The following is a 19,225-nucleotide window of genomic DNA, read 5'->3' on the forward strand; positions in this document are numbered from 1 at the left end:
CTGGGACCTGCTTGAAGTGGCTTTCTATGACCCCTGTTACCTTCTCAAACGCACATGCACACCCACATACACACACACACACACTAAAATTTTATATTTTCATGCTCAGCTTTTCATGATGAATAACCACTAAGTGGAATTTGACTGGCTGCACATCTGGGAGCCCTTACAGTTAAAGATGGAGGGAACATGTACTATAGGTTAAATGAGCACATTCACTCCACTCGTCCCTCATTTCTGTGTCATTTTGTGCATTTCACATGACAAAAACTTTATTCATCTGTCAAGGTGTCAGTTTTTTTCTGATATTGTGGTTGAACTCAAAACCCCAACAGAGTTTTGGAGGCATTGCTGAATATGAATTGCATATGTCCTCTCCTGTCTTGTACATTCTTCAGCCTTTGAGCAAACCAGTGCAGTGTTGGCTCTATAGGCTACAGCTCATACCAAGGTGCTGAGCAGCCCCCTGGTTTCATGATTTCTGAGGAAAAATTACGAAAGAAAGAAAAGAAAGTATATTTTCAGTAAATTACACAATATTAAAAACCCAGTCTTGCGACACAGATTTTAATTAACTTGTAAACTGACCTTTTAGTTTTGAAGAAGTAGCTCTGCTCTTGCTGGGATTTTCTGTATCTCCAGAGTGGCAGTGAGTCACAGTTGATTGGTTTCATGTACTCGACTCGGGGTTTGATGATGAATGTGAGAAACACGCTTGGGATGAATAGATCTGAGGTGTGTTTATTTAGGCTCGGCGCCCAGGCAGCCTCAAGTACGAACATGGCACTGAGGAAGATCAGTTGCATTAATCTGCTAATAAGTCTTTTAATCATGTTGTTCTGTTCCACTTCAGTAAACTGGATGTATGGATGCATTAGTGCTGTAACACATCTCATTTACGTGCCTCGGCCTCTTGTTTAATGGGGATTTCGTTACAACAACCTCTGTATATGTTTACATTTGCTGTTTTGCTTGTCAGACACACACACAACACATTTTTTATGAATGACTTAGCTTAATAAGCTTTTTAAACACATCTTATTCTTTTTTGTATTGTTTTCCATCTGCAGATAAATGCAACTTGCATATAAAATATCAAGTTAAATCTTTTATTGCCCCTCAGGCTTCATGTGTTCAGTCACACCACCTGCATAGTTTAACTGGTGGGTGTTGGCAGTGATCCCAAGAACACAATGAGTTATGAACTGTTACAACTGCTTTTCATTAGAGCTCAAAACAAATTTCTATATGTTCCTGCACAACCCACACAGATCAGTCGGTTATAATGCAGTGGCTAACATACTGGTGATAGAAGACAAATGAGAAGTGAGCTATTTGTCATACAAAGTTTAATTGGAATAATTTCAAGTGAACATTTTTTTTTCAAATGATTTGCTCTGAGAACAAATACTTAACAGTGGGACATATTAAGTTGTGTAATCTTCACATTACTGGAGAGGAAAATACTTGTTGCTACCTGCAGATTCCTGCACTGATATCCACATTTGACACAGTCGAACACAATCAGATCCTACAGCTCCCTACAGATCCCTGCAGATTAAATGTGATTAATTTCCATTCCACATTGGGACTACAGAGCTAAATCAATGGCCTTATCTACCACGAGAGTGCTCCTGACTGTGCTTTTATCAAGCTTATGCACTGCACATCAAAGCTGATCACAAAACATGATGAAATGGGCCATGGACTGCCACTCACAGCTCCTTTATCTCTCCCTGATGTTTCAATCAGTAGGCCACTCTCATCACAGGAACTACTGTGCTCCGCCTCACATAATGCCCTTATAGGGGGAAGTTAAAAGTTCATCCCTTTTAGCTCTAATGTTTTCCTAATGGCCGCTTGTTGAGTTAATAGTTAAATAACAGGCAGGATCATTGTCCTTGCCTTTCATTTGCCCTTGTGAGTAAAGCTAAACACATGTTTTGACATCAAAGCATCAAATTTACCCTATGACCCTCTGGTACAGTAAGATTACAGCAGCTGTGTGTTGGCGCTGGAAAATCCTGCTGCTTTACACTCACTTAACTCAGTTGTGTCCATTAGTGGGTATAAGTGTGTGTGTGTGCATGTGTGTGTGTGTGTGTATGATGAAAAGAACATATAGCAAACATTTTAAAGATTTCCTTTTTCTTTTACTGACCAACATACAAGTTGTACAATAAAACATTGGCTAGGTGGCTCAATTGTGAGAGTACAGTTCCTTCATTTAAATGTTTGCATATATAAACGCATTAGAGTACAAAAATAAAACATTTTTATAATAATTAATTTCACATATGAAAAGGAGATTTGAATGAATAGATGGAAACATCTCCCAGACTTGGACAGTTAAATGCAGCTACACATTCATCAATCAAAAGAGAACAGAATGGAAACAGCAAGACAAACATTAAAAAAAGAAAAAAAAGAAAAAAAAAAGACAAAAGACAGAATTAAATGATCAGACTTATAGTAAATTTTGTTATACATCAGATATAAAGTGCATTGCTATCTGCATGACAGTTGTAGGTAGTCACATCTATGTACATCTATCTATTGTCAGTAAAGGTACTGCTTTCTCGACTGTGGCTCTCATTATAATGTAGTGTTTTAACTATAGATGTGGTATCTCTTATTCAAATTTCTGTACACCCTTCTTTGAAATGGACATTCATACTAATGGGTCATTTTATTTAGAATCCAGACAACAAATGTTTTAGTAAATGCACTAACTGTGACTGGTGTGTCACTATTTGTTCTTCCTATCTCTCATTTACTGACGCAGCTTTATGATTCCAGGAAACTTTCGCTCAATTAAGAATATTCGGTATCCAGATGTTTAGTTTTTCTCTAACAGTGACTAAAGCAGACATGTTGGGTAACACAGCATCACATAATCGCAGCCACAGAACAGCTCAGGAAATGCTCGAGCTCTTTTGGCATCCTAACTTCCAACACAAAAACATTGTAATTGCCGTTTTTACTAGGATCTTGTATGCATCTTATATTCAGTCTAGGGGTAGCTGGCACCAACTGAAATTCCATGGTGCCAATTAACTCGAAACATGAAATGCAACTTGGCAAATTCCGCGGCCCTGCCCATTCCTCAGTCTTTAGAAGGGAAGCTATGCTGTTATTCATCGATTTGCACAATTTAAAATCAGAGATAACCAGATCCTATTTTAGGATTAGTTCAAATAAAACCATTTTCTCCAGGCTCAGCAGTCCACAGGAATCTGCTACTTGCAAGTGGGATTTGGACCTGTCCTACAACTCTTTTAGACCTTGAGGTCTTTTACTTTTTTTGTAAATGACGGATTGGCCAGAGGGATGAGACGATCTCTAAAAATACCTCTTTACTGTTGAAGTCTGTTAACAAAAAAGTATATATATACATTATAGTTAGAAAAACATACACTCATAGGTATAATTGTCCTTTACACTAATGACATCTATGACCTCTATAAGTGGTGAGGGCGGTGACGGTGACGGTGAAGATGGTGGCATGGCTGGTGGATTTGTGTTCATGGTGAAGAGTTGTAGGTTGGTTCCATGCAAAAGGCCGCTGCAGCTTTGGCAGCCGGGATAAGTGCTGACAACAACATACCAGATGATCTCATGATGGTCCAGATCCTCAGTGATGGCTCAGGAGGATCTCTGAAGGCCTTTCAGTTTAGTTGCCTTGCTTAGATTTCTTCATCCTGCAAGAAAAACATAAAATTTGTTATGTTTCTATTATAAGGATAAACTGTATGTGAGGACAGCGATGTCAGAGCCATAGAAAACATTTGGCTCTGAGCAGATAATAAGAAATATCTTTGGCAGAGCGACAGGACTATCATTTGTATCACGTCCATTTGGACAAACGCTTAGCTGTTAACTTGTAAATAGTAAACACTAAAATGAAAATTTATGAGTATTTGTTTAACCATGACTGGATGCCAGGTAACAAAGAGAAAGTGCCAACATGCAGGATGTGCTCAGTCCCAGCGTTGCAGCTAAAGTTTATTGGGCCAAAATGTTTTTTTGACTTTTAATTGTGAGCTAAACATTTGGCTTATTAAAACTGATTTTACTGTGCATTCACTTAACCAGCCCCCCCTTTTCGTCCTTATCTACAGTAACTCTATTTATCAGCTGATGTTACGTTCTGTTTCTCCATCTAAGAAACTTCTGAGTTCATTGCTGGTAAAGTAAAGAATGTTTTTATAAATCAGGGATCTAAACATGTTTTTCCACATAACATTCATCTGCAGAGTGATGTATATATGCACCGTACAAGCTGACAGAGTAAACACTGGATCACGGGTGGGCAGTTTATTGACTTTGGATTGCATCTGTAAATGCTGGGGCAACAGATTCAAAAAGGTAATCATGGTTTTGTTTACCAGACTTAAGAGTAGCATTACAATCGTGTGCATTTCTACACATTGTAAATAAGTTGTCCCCCCTCCTCCTCTTTCACTGTGTGTGTGTATGTAATTGGAAACACATAAGGACTGATCCATTTTAAATGACCACCATCGACTCTCTACATGGGCTGTTTTGTTATGCAGAGGAGTGTTGACACCTCAACAAGTCAAGGCTCCACAATCATCCTTGAGACAGACAGTCTGACTGCGGGACTACGGGCGGCTCAGTCTGTGGGTATTGAGTGTGTATGTCAGAAGCTGGAGCACAAAGGATTTATCAACTCTGCATTCATTTAGTTTTCTTCACATCAAAACACAGGAAATCTACTTTTTTTCCATCCTACAAAACTGTGTCTGCCTCAACAACCAAGCGCACAGTTTGTTTCATCCGGCCGTTGATGGGTCCTTATATGACTGCACAGATTCCAGGATGGCAACTTGATCTCTTCTATAAACTTTATGGTGCCAGGGGTTTATAGAAAAGTGTCTCCTTCAGGGCAGGAAGGAGACAGATGACTTTTTTATCTCTGACAGAATGTATATAGTTGCATTAATGTCACATTACATGACTAGTGCAGAGAGATTATGATATAAGATTGCACTATTTTTTGCTGGTGTTAAATCTCCAGTGTACATTTTAATGTGCTCATAGTCAAAACTCTTTACATTATATATTCCAAGAGTGGCTGAAGTGTATATTTAATAAAAGTGCATCTGCAGATCCAGGCCTCTTGTATAAACTATGATGAACCCATAACAGTATTTCAGTGAGATTAGATTTAATGATTAAATGTGGTTTTAAAGTCACACATCAAACCACAGATTGTGTGTGAAAGTGAAATCAGTCCCAACTCCCACTGGGTCATGTACCAGCATGTTTTGAGTTTGGGCTCTAATATAAGTTGAGCAATTATGGGCTGTCACTCTCACAAAGGTCTATTGATAGATGCCCAAATGCGCATTTGCACTTTTACATTCTTGCATTGCTCACTTTAAATTTCTATAGAGTGGAAGTGATCATACAGTGCTCCAGACGAGTTTTTTTGTTAACGGCTGACAAATGACAGAGGACGACAGGAGCTTTGTAGCAAACACACACTCCCTGGTCAGAATCAGCCACATTTAACCAGACTCACTTGTTGAGAGCGTTCTTCAGGTACTGCTGCAGCCACCGGATCTCTGGGTTCACACACACCTCCTTGTTTGTCTTCAGCTTGGCACTGATCAGAAAAAGGAAAAGAGTTCAGTTCGGAGTATCTGCTTTACCTCAGCCAAAGATGAAAGGGAGAATTACTCAAAGTCAAACATCAGATATCTCGACACCTTGTTATCAAACAGACTGAATTAACACTGCCCTGTCAGTTTGACACATACGGAGAGCTTTTTCACAGGGATGTATCAGTTTGATAATGATCACACTGACTCTCCCCTCCTGTTTGTGAAGCTGCTGCATATAGTCACACAGAATATATGGCCTCGGGCACTTCTGAAAGACCACCCTTGATTGAAGCATTCCTAATTAGTGTGCAGTAAAAGTTTATGTGAATACACTGTGGTTGAGGAGTCAATCCCTCAGCATACGGCTACAGGCGACTTTCTAAATCCAGCATAACTGTGTGGTTATTTACAGAATGGGATCAAATTTCTCTATGCAGGAGATCAGGCCTCCTTTGGTGCGCGTGTCCCATTTTTTAGTCATTAAAATCTGTTTTATGTTCTCATTGTATTAGTTAGGCCCCCCCAGTTCGATATTGCACTCCCAACCATTCCTGAAGCTTTCCTGTCTGCTGTAACCGACCGCCCACTTTCATCTGCAAATTCACTCCATACAGACCAAAAAAATGAATGGGATCAGGCCGAGAGTTTGCAAGCACAGTACAAGGAGGAGGAAAAGGCTGCGTGACAAGCAAACGAGAAGCAAATCCAATTATAAAGCCCAAAATTATTGCTTTCCTGTTGAAAACAACACTGCATCCAACTTCTACCTCCCTTTCAGAGCCACTCATACTCAAACTAAGCATTTCCTGTGGTGGTGTCACGGGCCTGTGGTGAAAAACATCTTGCTTTCTGTGGAAGCGTGTGACGACGAGTGACAGAGGGGCGTGTGTGCGCACATGCATTCACTGCTCCTTTCTCTGCCCTGTCACCTCTCGGAGATTGATGGTGAGAAATGTCTAACCGAGGGGAAACCTGTCTGACTTTTTTTTAGTTCCAGGGATATAAAGCTTACACTTCATTCAAACCAGACTTAAAAAACAATACTCACATCACTTGGAAGGGGCAGTTAGGCGTGTGGATGAACCTGAGCTCTCGGATGTAGCCCCGTGGGAGGTTGTTGACCATTGAGCGGCAGTAGCATCTCTCCACCAGGCTGATGGGCTTTGCTGAGAAAGTGAGAAGATGAAGGTAAAGATCCCCCATATAAACAGCTACATACTGTATATTCTAATAAAAAAAGAAGCATGATTAAACATAATCACATATTATTAGGCTTCATCACCCAAATTAGTTGAGAATGTAATGATGACACAAGCAGATAAATCCACACTCAGCATCATCTTTGACAAGTGAACAAGCAGAAACATGCACAGCTACTACAGATCTGCACAAATGTGTCCACACATGCAAACCGCACATGTACTCTTCTGCAGATTTACAGGATCATTTCCCTTCCTTCCACTCCATTTGGTGGGTGGCCAACATTAAATCAAAACTACATATTTGGGCTTTCGAGATTTTTGTTTTTGCATTTGTTGCATCACAGAACTCAGACAGAAGCCGGCTGCGTTTCTATCGGAGCTTTTAGATCCACAGACACTAAGCTCTTTCAGTCATACACAGCTGTGTGGTCCTTATACTTCATGATGGATGTGCATACTTTCCATCACAACCTCTGCTTTCAGGTTTGTACACAGATGTTCACGCATGATTAATGTGGAAAAATAAATAAGTCTATGTTTTCTCTCTGTCTTGTGAAACTTGCAGGAAAAATGCAGGTAAACAAAAAAAGAGAGACTGAACTCATGTAATTGCTTTAGAATAAAGAACTAAATAATAAAATGTTGTTTTTTTTACCTGTTAGTTTCTCTTACTGACGTATCTCACACAAACAGATGGTCAGAAGTACCGCTATAGATTAAGTCCTATGTTAATTGTATTTTTACACCTGATCTCCTGCATTACCATGATAAAAGGCGCAACACCTTCACGTTGGGTGACTGGTGTCGCCATGTAGACTAGTTGTGGCTTTGTTTTATAGCTGCCTCATTTGCGCGTAATTACATGAAAACAAAGAGCTGAACAAATACACACGTTGATCAGCGACTGGCAGAGAATTTCTCACAGCCGGAGCCACATGTGCAGCACGTTGGTTTTGTTTTTCCTATTCTTCATCAAAGTAATACATTAGCCTATTAACTTTTTCTTCAATGACAGTAGGCTAATCAAAAATAAGGAGGAATTGCGTAAAACATATGGCGTTGCAATATTGTTTATATTTTCAATTAAACATAAAGAAGAATTGCGGTTAATTGCATTTAATTTAGGCAATCTTTGCACTGATTGAAATTTGGCATCTAAACTGAACTGACAAATTTTGGGTATAGACTCAAGATTATTGGCTGGATCCTCTCAGGAAAGTCAGGATTAAAATAAACAACACAGACATGTGTAAGTCTATCACTGATTTAAATATGATCTACACCTTCTTCCTCTCCACTTGTGCAACTTTTAAAGTAAATTGACTCACCATGAGAATAAATAATGAATGAATAAATGCATTAAAAAAAACTCCGCACGGTCCATCAATAATGACTAAATAGGATCTCACAGTCAATAATCACTTTACTTTACACCTACAACTGCAAAAATAAAAGTCTAAAAGGAGGTGCAGCAACACAAACTTGTTAGAAATAAGTCATACCTTGTGATGGAGGCGCGTATGTCAGCACGGTGAGCGCAGCTACGAGAACCAACAGTTTCACATCCATTCTGCGTAAAGTCACCGAGGTTTGATTGTGCTCGGAGTAAAGTCCTGAGGAGATGTGACAGACGGCGCCACTGCGGAGCGTTAAATCAGGCTCCAGAGTCAAGCGACTGCTCCTGCAGGCGGATATCAAAATAAAAGCCCCACTGGTGCATAGTTTGTTTAAAGTAAGATTTAGTGCATTTCAAGTGATGCTGTGTATCAAAATGACTCAAAACAAAAATGTTAAACGATTTACATTCAAAATACATGTTTTATAAATTTGTGTGAGGGTATTGTCTTCACAGTGTTTGATTTGCATGCTTTTATTTTCTAGGAACATTTCCTCCATTTCCTGCAGGGTGGGATTGATCAAACCGCGCGCACGCACAGACGCACGCGCACATACATGAACACACACATACCATCCAAGGTTTGATGAATCACATTGCTGTGATCAGCAACATTGCTGTGATCAGCAATGTTATGACTTAATGAGCAACTGCTTCAGAAGAAGCTGATAAGGTTCCCAGTGAAAAAAACACAGATTTTTTTTCCCACTTTAGAGACACAATGAATATGTTTTCATTAGCTCAACATGCTCTGGTATGATTGTGGCTAAGGATGTGGGGGGAAATGGGAGACATTTGTGTGCATGTGTTTCTTTTTAGTCATGGATTGTCTTTGCATGGACTTCATCGGCTCAAATTAATTAAATACTAACAGTGAAAGTGGAAATGACTAACATGAGCAGAAAGTGTTCTGTTACACTGATAGCTGATTCCCATAAATAGACGTAGCTAGAGATAACACACACACACACACACACACACACACCTTGCAGTGCGTGTTTGGAGAGAAGTAAAGACTCTTACTGAATCCCTAAACAACTGTCTTTATTCAGCCTGCTGAAAATTTCCACTCCCTCTCTTTCTCTCTCGCTCCCTCTCTCTGTCAGTGTGCATGTGTGTGTGTGTGTGTGTGTGTGCATGTGTGTGTGTGGCGCGTGTACATCCTCACTCTTGTGTTTGGGGGTATTATTAGCGTGTTTAACGGGATGCAGATGTGAAGTCAGTTTCCAGACATTTGGCTTTCATCTTCCAGAGAAACACCCCAGTGTAGATGTGTGTACTATGTGCAAGTATGATATGAGTAAACGCATTGATTCTGTGCATGCATGCATGTGTGGGTGTGTGTATGTGTGCAGAAGTTTATCCCTATACAACCGGGATGAAACATAAATGAGCCTTTGCACTGATCACAGTCTGCGCTACTTTAATGCTTCAATACCTGAAATACACATTTAAATACACATTTAAATCCAATGCACACAAGTGAACTAAAGGCTGTCCCACAATACAAATAGATTCTGAGATCCCTTTACTCTGCAGGTCATAAAAGCTTGTATTTATACAGACGGAGGATGTGTTTTGTTACCTCTTTTTTCCTGAATCACAGATCAACTTTAATAATGTGAATAAGTGGTTTGTTTTGTATTTTCTTTTTCTTTTTTTTTCATTTATTGGAGACATATTCTCTCATCACACAGCTGTGGGAAAGCAAACCACCTGCTGACAGCGCACTTTATCATGAAAATGAGTGAGAAATAGAAGAGGGTAGTTCAAGGAGAATAACAGCGTTTTATGCATGTGATTTACTGCGTCTTGCTGGTATCATACATACAGTATGAATAGTTCTGTGCACAATATCTGTCCCGTGGAATGAGCATTAATGTGCATACAGGGTGTTGACTGTGAAGCTTGTGCTTTATACTTTATTTTATGTTTAACCCTATGCATGTTTATCAAATTGTGTCTGACATTGTGCTCTATATGGTGCAGACAGTCTGGTTTTGGGTCTCAGTTGTTATATAGATGATGATGCCATGGAGACGAGCCGGACCAGAGGAGATGCACAGAGGGTAGAATCAGCTGACAGCTGAATGGACACATATTGACTTCTCTCACAGACAACAAAGGCTAACTTTAACTGTGTGTGTCTGAGATGGACCGAGTGTAGTATGAAAGCCAAAGTATTTGAGTAAGCTTCTCTCAGCTTGGAGTGAAAGGTGACTTCAGAGGCTTCGCAACAGCTCTTCAACCTGTTCTCTCTCTCACACAGGATGCCTGACATGTCATTACAACGCTCGCTTCACATCCACATCTCTGTTCTGTTCCCGAACCTGTGCGAGCCTGCACAAACAACAAACGTGTGCAGTGCGGTTTGCGCAAGCACAAACACAAGTGGAAGTCATTTGTCTCAAACACTCACACGCGCGCACGTGCACACTCATACACACCCGCAGAACAATATAAATGGTGGCTATCCTGTGATAAGTCATGGGAGAGAACATCCAAGTATTTCAACATCACGGCACAATGAGTGAGATTTGCATTCTTCTGCCGAGGTGAATGGACTGGAATAGCACAGTTACATAAGCTGATTTGGCAGCACGTCTTCTTGCCCAATTATTGTTTTCTTGCATTGACAAGTTCACAATCTGCATCTTCCCATATTTCTCAAACATAAATCATTTCAGTAATCATCTGTAAAATTGAAAGTGAAGGAGATTTATATTCACTTTGATTTAAGTGTTTTGATTCTGATTTTGTTTGGGTGGAGGCTGGACTGACACTACCTGTTTGCTCACACCTGTCTCCGTGTCTCGTATATGTTTGAGTTGTGGTGTAGTGTTCTGTAGCCCATCTGTCTGTGTTGGGAGGTCTCACTGCAGGGGTCCATCTCCTTCTCCCTGCATGAATCATTTCTTACTGTAATCTCAAAGAGTGCCTTTTTGACTGCATGCGTAAATCACATGTCAGGGTTTTCTCTGATGATCTGAGCACACAGCAGGTTTTCCTCAAGGGATTTTTTTTTTCTTTTTATAATTTTTGAAACCCTGAGAAAATTTACAGCTGCCAACTGTGATTGCTATTCTTTCTGTTTCTCCACTTCTGTCAGTTTCTCTTTCAATTCAGTTTGTTTTTGACTTACGTTTTGTTTCATTGATTTGGTGATGGAAAGTGAAGATTAAACTGAAATGGAGAAAAACAGAAAGAAAAAAAATCTATAAAAAAAATAATGAACATTTAACAAAATATCCTAATATAATAATAAAAAAAAACAGCAATCTGTGTAGTCTTATGCTCATAAACTTGATGTTGATGCCTGATGTAGTATTATAGACAATAAATGTTTCTTTTCTCATGTCTGTACGCATATCTCTCTCCTAATAGATTCTGCAGCCGACAACATCTGAATTTTAAGCCTCCACACATCACACACAGTCTCATCATAATAACACTTTTACAGTTTGAAATTTGAACGCTTTTCTTTTCTAAATATTTGGAAAAAAAAAGCTCACATTACATCAAGTAAAGCTGTTCAATAACAGTAACACCTCGTCCCAAATGAATCTGCGAGCTGTCCACGATGAGTCTGTCACATGCCAATAGAGTCTAAAACATTCCTTAACTGCTATTCACCTTTAAAGAGAGACCACGTGGCCCGGGGGGGCAGGAGTATGGATGGCTGAACGTATTATGGTGCAATGGCCAGTTTCCATAGATCAGACCTGGTTTGAGAACGTACAGGCAACTGGTCCCAGTGGGGGATCTGCCAGCGCTCCATTGAGGCTCAGGGTCTGCTGGCTGAGCCTTTGTCTGGTTTCCTCTACATCCTCCAGAGAATCACGAGTCCTGGGCCTTCACACCGCCATATGGACCACCTCAATGGCCTCTTGACAAAGTCTTTAACCATAGATTTTTGAATCAAAGGGAAAACAATGTGGTGGATAAAGGCTTTCTAATCACTTGGAGGTTTCAAGATCTTCCCAATACAGCAGCTTGAAGGGAGTATCCTGTTTGATTTTATCTATGCTGACACTTCCAAGTTAAATTACATGGTGCAATTCCTCTATCTTTGGACACAATCTCTATTTATGTGCCTTTTATAGCTCAAACTTCCATTTTTCTTTTTTCTCTTATTTTGAATAAGATTTAACCACTGTCAAGTTTCGATTTTTGAATTGCCCTTCAAATGGGTTTGTGAAACACTTACATCATGATGCTGTCGTCAAATAAATACTTTTAAATCAAATTTCTCAGACCTCAAGATCCTGTTTCTTGTTCTCACTGCACACAAAAAACATAATATTGTTACTGCAGGCAAGACACTAGAGCTGAATGTCGTATTAATAACAAACAGCAGAGTGAGTTTCTGCCCTCTGATAAAAAAAGAAAGAAAATGTGTTTCCACAGATTCTCTCTATTGCCACTTTACATCAAAATATAAAGCTGGATTGAAACCAACTGTAAGTTGTGCTAGTTTTTATGGTTTCAGCTGTGGGTTTATGCCGTAGTGGGCCGCATGAGCCACAGCTGCCTGGTAAGGTTAGTGGTGGATCCATAGGGTTTGACACCTGGTGCCGTCCGACCACGGGAACAGAAACCCCTCAGCTGCTTCTGTGATGTCGCCCAGGAGGAGCCGAGAAACATCCCAGAGATCCATTAAGTAACACAGTTCATGGTAAAACCGCTGAATTGCCTTTTTGAAGTCAGGATGATGATATACTGGTTTCATGCAGTTACGGTTTTTTGTAAATGGAAGCAATGCTGTAGCGGTATATCATCTTGATTCTTTCTCCAAAACTCTCCTGAACATGTTTTTAGTGGGTCATAAAGATGTGTCAGTCGCCCTGACAACATATAGAAACAATGAGACGTTAAATTGAACATTGCAGAACAGGTTTGCAGAAAATCTCCTGACTTTAGTTTGGCCTGTAACCCAGTTTGATTTGGTTCTGTTCCTTTATTGTAGTTTCTCAACTCTGTGTAAGCTGGCAGCAGTGGACCGTGAACTTGTATATATGGACACGTTGGTCGACGTGGTTGTTACTGTGTTGCAACCGTACATAAACACACTCTAAATACAGTACAAGGACAGACACACATATGCAAACACACTTTTTCTCACAAGCAAAAAAAAAACGCCTGCTGTTTATTTTGTCACTGATTCTGAGAACCTCAATACAAACAATATGCCCCATGCTTCAGTCCCGACCACATGTTTAATCGCTGACAAAGGGACTGACACACAATCCCTTTCTCCACATCTCCCTCTTTTCTTCTCTTTTTTCATTTCTTTGGATCATACATTAGTCAAAGCATCATCACACAGTTGATGTTTTTGGCTTCTTCCTTAAACCTGATCCATTTGTGTGATAAAGGACCTTAAAGACACATGGAGCCTGTTAATATTTCATTATTCATTCATTCCTGTGTGTCACACAGCACAAGTGGTATCCGCTACATTGATCCTGTCTGTCATCAGACTGGTATGTGGCCATGTAATGTTTCTCGGTGCTGCCAGAGATGCTTAAACAGGTGAGGACGTGCCGTAAAAACTCTGACATAAATCAACCTGTAGTGTTTCAGTTTAGTTTAAAGGGTATAAAAATAATTTGGCATATTAGATTTGAAGACATGAGAGACTGTCTTAAGAGTCCCTCCGTTGATATCAAAAAGTGCAGGCTAGATTTGATGACAAAATAAGTTACTTGCAATACTTTCACACGTGAAAGTGAATCCGTTTCTTCCTGTTCAGTCTGCAAATAAGCACCTTGGCTCTTATTTCTGGCAGACTGCAGCAGCACTAAATATCCAATGGATACAACCATAATAATATATGGACCATAAAAAACATTCAGCTGCTTAGATTTAGTAGCATTTTTAATTTACTGTAACAGATATGAGAGCATATATTTAATCCCATCCTTAGACTCCCATAGAGTATTATTAGGGCCACGGGCAATCGCACCGGGCACTGGTCCCAACAGCTATGAAATAGCTGCAGGGACCAGTGCCCGGGCAAAGCCCGGGCACTACTGTTATTGTGTGGATTTTTTCTTCTTATTAGTGTGAATGCTGGAAGCATTCACAGTATTGTTATTCTGTTCGGCCATTTTGTTTCTTTAAACTTATTATTATTATTATTCTGAGTCTTCTTCCCTTTTTCTGCGTTTAACTCCTTCTTCATACTTTGTGCTATTTCAACAATTCATATATCAAAACGTGCAGCTTTTTCAGGACATTTATGCTATTATTTTTCTCTTTCATACTATTTATACTTTTTAAAATATTTAAACTTTTTCTGTCAATTTTTATCCCAAAGGTAAACCTTGAAACAGTCTTCAAACTCCATCAAATCTTCTAGCATCATATCAGCCTCTAATAAGCTTCAGCAGATCTTTCAGCTACAGACTTCATTCAACATTTAAACTGTTCAACAAACCTTTCAACTATTCGCTATATCACACTTTAATTGATATCTTCAACAGATTCTGATATATGTATAGTTTTAAAATCTTAAAAATTTTCAGACAAAATTCAGATTTAACAGAAAGTCCAATAGGACGGAAGTTCGGACGTTGGCAGTTGTCAGAGAGACAGAGGGACTAAAAACCTCTCACCATTTTTTACTCTCTATCCTGTCAGTACGGCCACCGATTTATACTCTACAATAACACAACATAATTTTCGGCCATCGTTTGTAAGACAAGCTCATCCTTGATCTCTTCATGTGCTTTCAAAAAACCAGAGAGACGAACACAAATTAAACTGGGAGCCACTGAGTGCAGCCATTTCCCTCTCACCTCTCATTGACTCCCATTCAAAGTAGGCTCTGATTTTTCTAAACTCCAAGTTTCCAACCTGCGACACAATCAAACAATTTTTTACCTCTAGAAACACCAAAGTGACACGGACGCGTTCAGCAAGCCCGTCATGGTTTCGAAAATGGTAAACCTTATTGCTCGTACTAGTACAAGAGAATTTGTCGTACAATAGATCTGTTTGAGGGGTCACAGAGCAGTTACCGCCATTGGTTAAACTCCACCACATGCTTGTGGCATGGACAGTCTGTCCTCTCACTTCTCTCTCTCTCTCTCATCTTTCACCACTCTCTCCTCTACCTCTCTCACTCTCTCTATCTATTGATCTATCATCTAACTATCTATGGGTGTGTGTCACGCGCTTCTATCTGTCACTCTCCCTCTGTTGATGTCCGTCGTTCTGGTCCTGTCTGTCTGTCTATCTATCTCTCTCTCGTCCTCTTGTTCCTCTCTCTGTGTCACCTCTCTCCTATTTTTCTCTCTCCTCTTGGTTTCACTCTGTGTCTGTCTGGCGTCCTGTCTGTCTGTCTCTGTCTGGTCTGTCTGTTCTGTCTGTCTGTCTATCTATCTATCTAGCTGACAAACGATCTAACAAGCTATGGGTGGGTGGTGTCACCCTCATCAGCTGTCTCTCTCTCTTTGTACCGTCTGTCTGTCCTGTACAGTCAGTCTGTCTGACTATCTATCTCTCTCCTCCTCTCTTTCTTCTCTCTCTGTTCACCCCTATCTATTTGTCTCTCTCTCCTCTAGGTTCTCTCTGGGTCAGTCATGTCTTTCTTCTGGAATGATATTAATTCAATACTATATACTTCTAAACAATAATAATAATAATTATATTCCCTACCTTCCTCCCGCTCTCTTTCCGTCCCTCTCTCCCTCCTTCCTCCCTCTCGCTATCCTCCCTCTCTCTCTTCTGTCCTCCCTCCTATCCCTCTCCTTCCTTCCCTCCTCCCTCTCGTCTATCCTTACCTCTCACCTTCATTCCTCCCCTCTCGTTCTACCTTCCCTCTCTCTCTACTCTCTCCCTCCTTCCCTCTCTCCCTCCCTTTCCTCCCTCTCTCTATCCTTCCCCTCTCCCTCCGTCTTCCCTCTCTCTATCCTTCCCTATCTCTCTTCTTGGGTCAGCCCTCCCTCTATCCTTCCCTCCCTCTCATTCACTCCCTCCCTTCCTCCATCTCTCTATCCTTCCCTCTCCTATATTACTCTCTCTCTCTTCTCGCCCTCCCTCTCTTCTCCTTCTCTCTATAATATCTATCTATCTATATCTGTCTGTTATTGTCTATTTATCTAATCTGTCAGTCTACTAGTCAAACTGTGGTGTGTTTGTGTGTGTGTGTGTGAGTGTGTGTTTCACTTCTCTAGCCTCTCATTCTTCTCTCTCCTCCCTCTGTCCAACAGCAAAATCCAGGTTCTGTCAACATACCCGACAACGTCCTCACTTGTCCCACGTCCCATCAGTCCCCGCATCCAACCTGGTCCGAGACGTCTCACCCCGCACTAGTCCTCCCCAGCCCAGCCGGTCATCCGTCACTGTCAATCACCCTCCTGACCTCGCGCCACACCACGCTTCACAGCGTCCCGCTGGTCTCCCTATTCCTAGTCCATCAAGCCGGCAGACACTCATCAGTCACGCCCGATCGCCATCAGCCCACCAAGTCATAGTTCACTGTCCCAGTCTCTCACCCTACAAGATCCACACACACCCCATCTCCGGGGAGCAAGTCGGTCACTGTCACAACAACTCATTCAAACACAAACTCCCCAAAAACAGTCCTGTCAAAGTCACTCACCTCCTCGTTCGCCTGACACCACAACGAAACCCCACGCAGAACGGACGCACACTTCATAAATAACAAAGTCCAACTGTCCCCCGTCCTCCCCCGATCGTCCCTCATCCCCACTCATCCCCCCACCGTCCCCGACCCCCCACACAACCAAACTCCCCCTCCTAGCGCCCCCGTCCCCCCGCCATCCCACCCACCCACCCCCCCCATCACAGCTCCACAAAACGCAACACAACCCAACAGATAACATCAAAACATCCAAACTTCATCAGTCATGTCCACTCTGTCAATCCCTCAATCATCACCAATCAACAACCCCCCGAAACCACCCCACCCAATCACACCTCCCATCCACCCCACCACTCATCCCACAAAAGCCACCCAAAGCATTCAACTCCCACCACAACCACGATCAAACACCACAGTCCACCAAATCTCCACGCACATCAGTCAGGTCACAAACCAAAACACACTGGGGCACCGATATCCAACATACCAAGGTCACTCAGCATCACAACTATACACTCTGTTTATCTATCTGTCACTCTCTCATCTCATTTGGGTCCCATCAATCTATCTATCTATCTTCTATCTATCTATCTAACTATCTATCTATCTATCGTATCTATCTACTAATCCTATCGATCTACTATCTATCTATCTATCTATCTATCTATCTATCTATTATTATTCCTTACTTCTTCCCGCTCTATTTCAGGATTCTAACTCCTCCTTCATACTTTGTGCTATTTCAACAATTCATATATCTAACACACCACAGCATCCTCGGCACTGTCAGTGTCACACTACACACACACAAACACACACACACACACACACACACACACTTTTCCTTACATTGTCTGACTGTTTGTATGTCCCACTCTAACTTCCAGTTGTAGTTAATGGACTCTTGCTGTTAATTTTGATCTTTAGCTATTTAAACTGAAAATCCAACACTTCCATCCCCATATTTGGTCCTTTGAACACATTGGTTTACATTATCCTAAACTACAGAGCTCTTCTCAACCATGTTTCACACCATTAAAGACACCCCTGTTTACATGTTCACTCCTCAGCTAATGCTCCATCTATATTCTTCAATGTTCTTCTGCTGTCAGTTTACAATGTATTTCAGTAGGCATTAACTTTTTTCCTAATTCAGGAATTTTTCAAACTCTTCTTTGACAATTCAAGTAATTTCCAGCCATTTCATACAAAGTCTCACATCTTCTACTTTTAAATATATTCTCAGCCATTGCTTCGGCTATGTTAGTGCTGGTTCATCAGTTGTCCTTCCTGTCAGGTTAGCTACAGATTTCAACTATTTAACCATTACATTTAAACATGCAGAATTTCAATGTTTTCTTCTCCCTTTAGCATTTCTACTGCTTTTTACCTTTAAAAAGGCATTCATCTCACACTACAAGTTATATGTTTCAGCTTTTTCCCTCCTAGGGATGAATAAAGTATTCCTCTACTCTCTACTCTACTCTACTCTAGCATTAGTCTTTTCAACATTGCTTTAGCAGTTTCGTCAACTAATTTAGCATTGATTCAACAATTTCTTCAGCTCATTCAGCATTGCTTCAGCAACAGCGTTCAGCTGCTTTCAGCATTCACACGCATTTTCTGCAGGAAATGCTATCTTTTTCTAGTTATTATTCTCCTTCATCTTCCGGACGATTTTCGATGTGCTACTAGTCCTGCAACTCGAAGAGTTGCAGGACATATTATATATCAAAACGTGCGTCCTGATCGGGATCGCTGTGCTATTACTTTTCTCAACAGTTTACGAATTTTTCGCGACGTAGTCGCGAAAAACTGCGCAAAAATTTTGCATGTAAGTCAATGGGACGGGCGAAAAAAAAAGACCGAAAAAGACCAATCATTGGAGTTTAACAAAAGTCTACTGCTCAGGCATACTTTCACCTAGAGACTCCATTTAAACTTTAAACAGTAGACACAAGTCTTGTGTATTGTCGTATTACTCCACGTTTTGATAGGTCATATAGTTTTTGATCAATCCCTGATCAATGACCATGATCATTTTTGGAGAAATTATGAGTTTATAATGGGTGTGTATTGCATGGAATGTTCGTGTCAGAGTGCGTGACATCATCGGTTAGAGTGGGAGAGAGTGAAGAAACATTCTGTATTTTTTCTGGATAAATTGCCACCACGGCCACAATTTACACTCTACAGACATAATTTTTTCAGAATTTGTAAGACAAACTTGTTATCTCTCATGTCATGTGCTCAAAATATCAGAGAGACTTACAGAACTTACAGAATCAGCCTCTGAGTGCGGCCACGTCTGTCCCTGCTCCTCATTGAGTCCAATACAAATATTTTCTGAGAGGAGCAGAACGGCCTGATGTTTTAAAACTGCCAG

At 40.7% G+C, this 19,225-nt stretch overlaps 1 protein-coding gene across 1 annotated transcript; it reads right to left on the minus strand.

Moving 5' to 3' along the window:
• Positions 1-1,095: 1,095 nt before the first annotated feature.
• cxcl12a (chemokine (C-X-C motif) ligand 12a (stromal cell-derived factor 1)) lies at positions 1,096-8,457 on the minus strand. The gene is made up of 4 exons (XM_085800189.1): positions 8,335-8,457; positions 6,679-6,796; positions 5,549-5,632; positions 1,096-3,701 (listed from the first exon to the last, which is right to left on the minus strand). Exons 1-4 carry the CDS (start codon positions 8,399-8,401, stop codon positions 3,674-3,676), a joined length of 297 nt encoding a protein of 98 aa, XP_085656315.1. The 5' UTR covers positions 8,402-8,457; the 3' UTR covers positions 1,096-3,673.
• Between the last annotated feature and the right edge of the window lie 10,768 nt (positions 8,458-19,225).

Source organism: Trachurus japonicus, chromosome 15, assembly GCF_045865225.1.
Source record: "Trachurus japonicus isolate A0001 chromosome 15, Traja_1.0".
NCBI classification, from domain to species: Eukaryota; Metazoa; Chordata; class Actinopteri; order Carangiformes; family Carangidae; genus Trachurus; species Trachurus japonicus.

Coding starts and splice junctions, on each gene's coding strand:
- cxcl12a (XM_085800189.1), bottom strand. CDS start 8,401: ATGGATGTGAAACTGTTGGTTCTCGTAGCTGCGCTCACCGTGCTGACA. Junction 5,633..6,678: donor AACTGCCCCTTCCAAGTGAT/GTGAGTATTGTT, acceptor TTTTCTGATCAG/TGCCAAGCTGAAGACAAACA. Junction 3,702..5,548: donor CTGAAGAACGCTCTCAACAA/GTGAGTCTGGTT, acceptor TTTTTCTTGCAG/GATGAAGAAATCTAAGCAAG.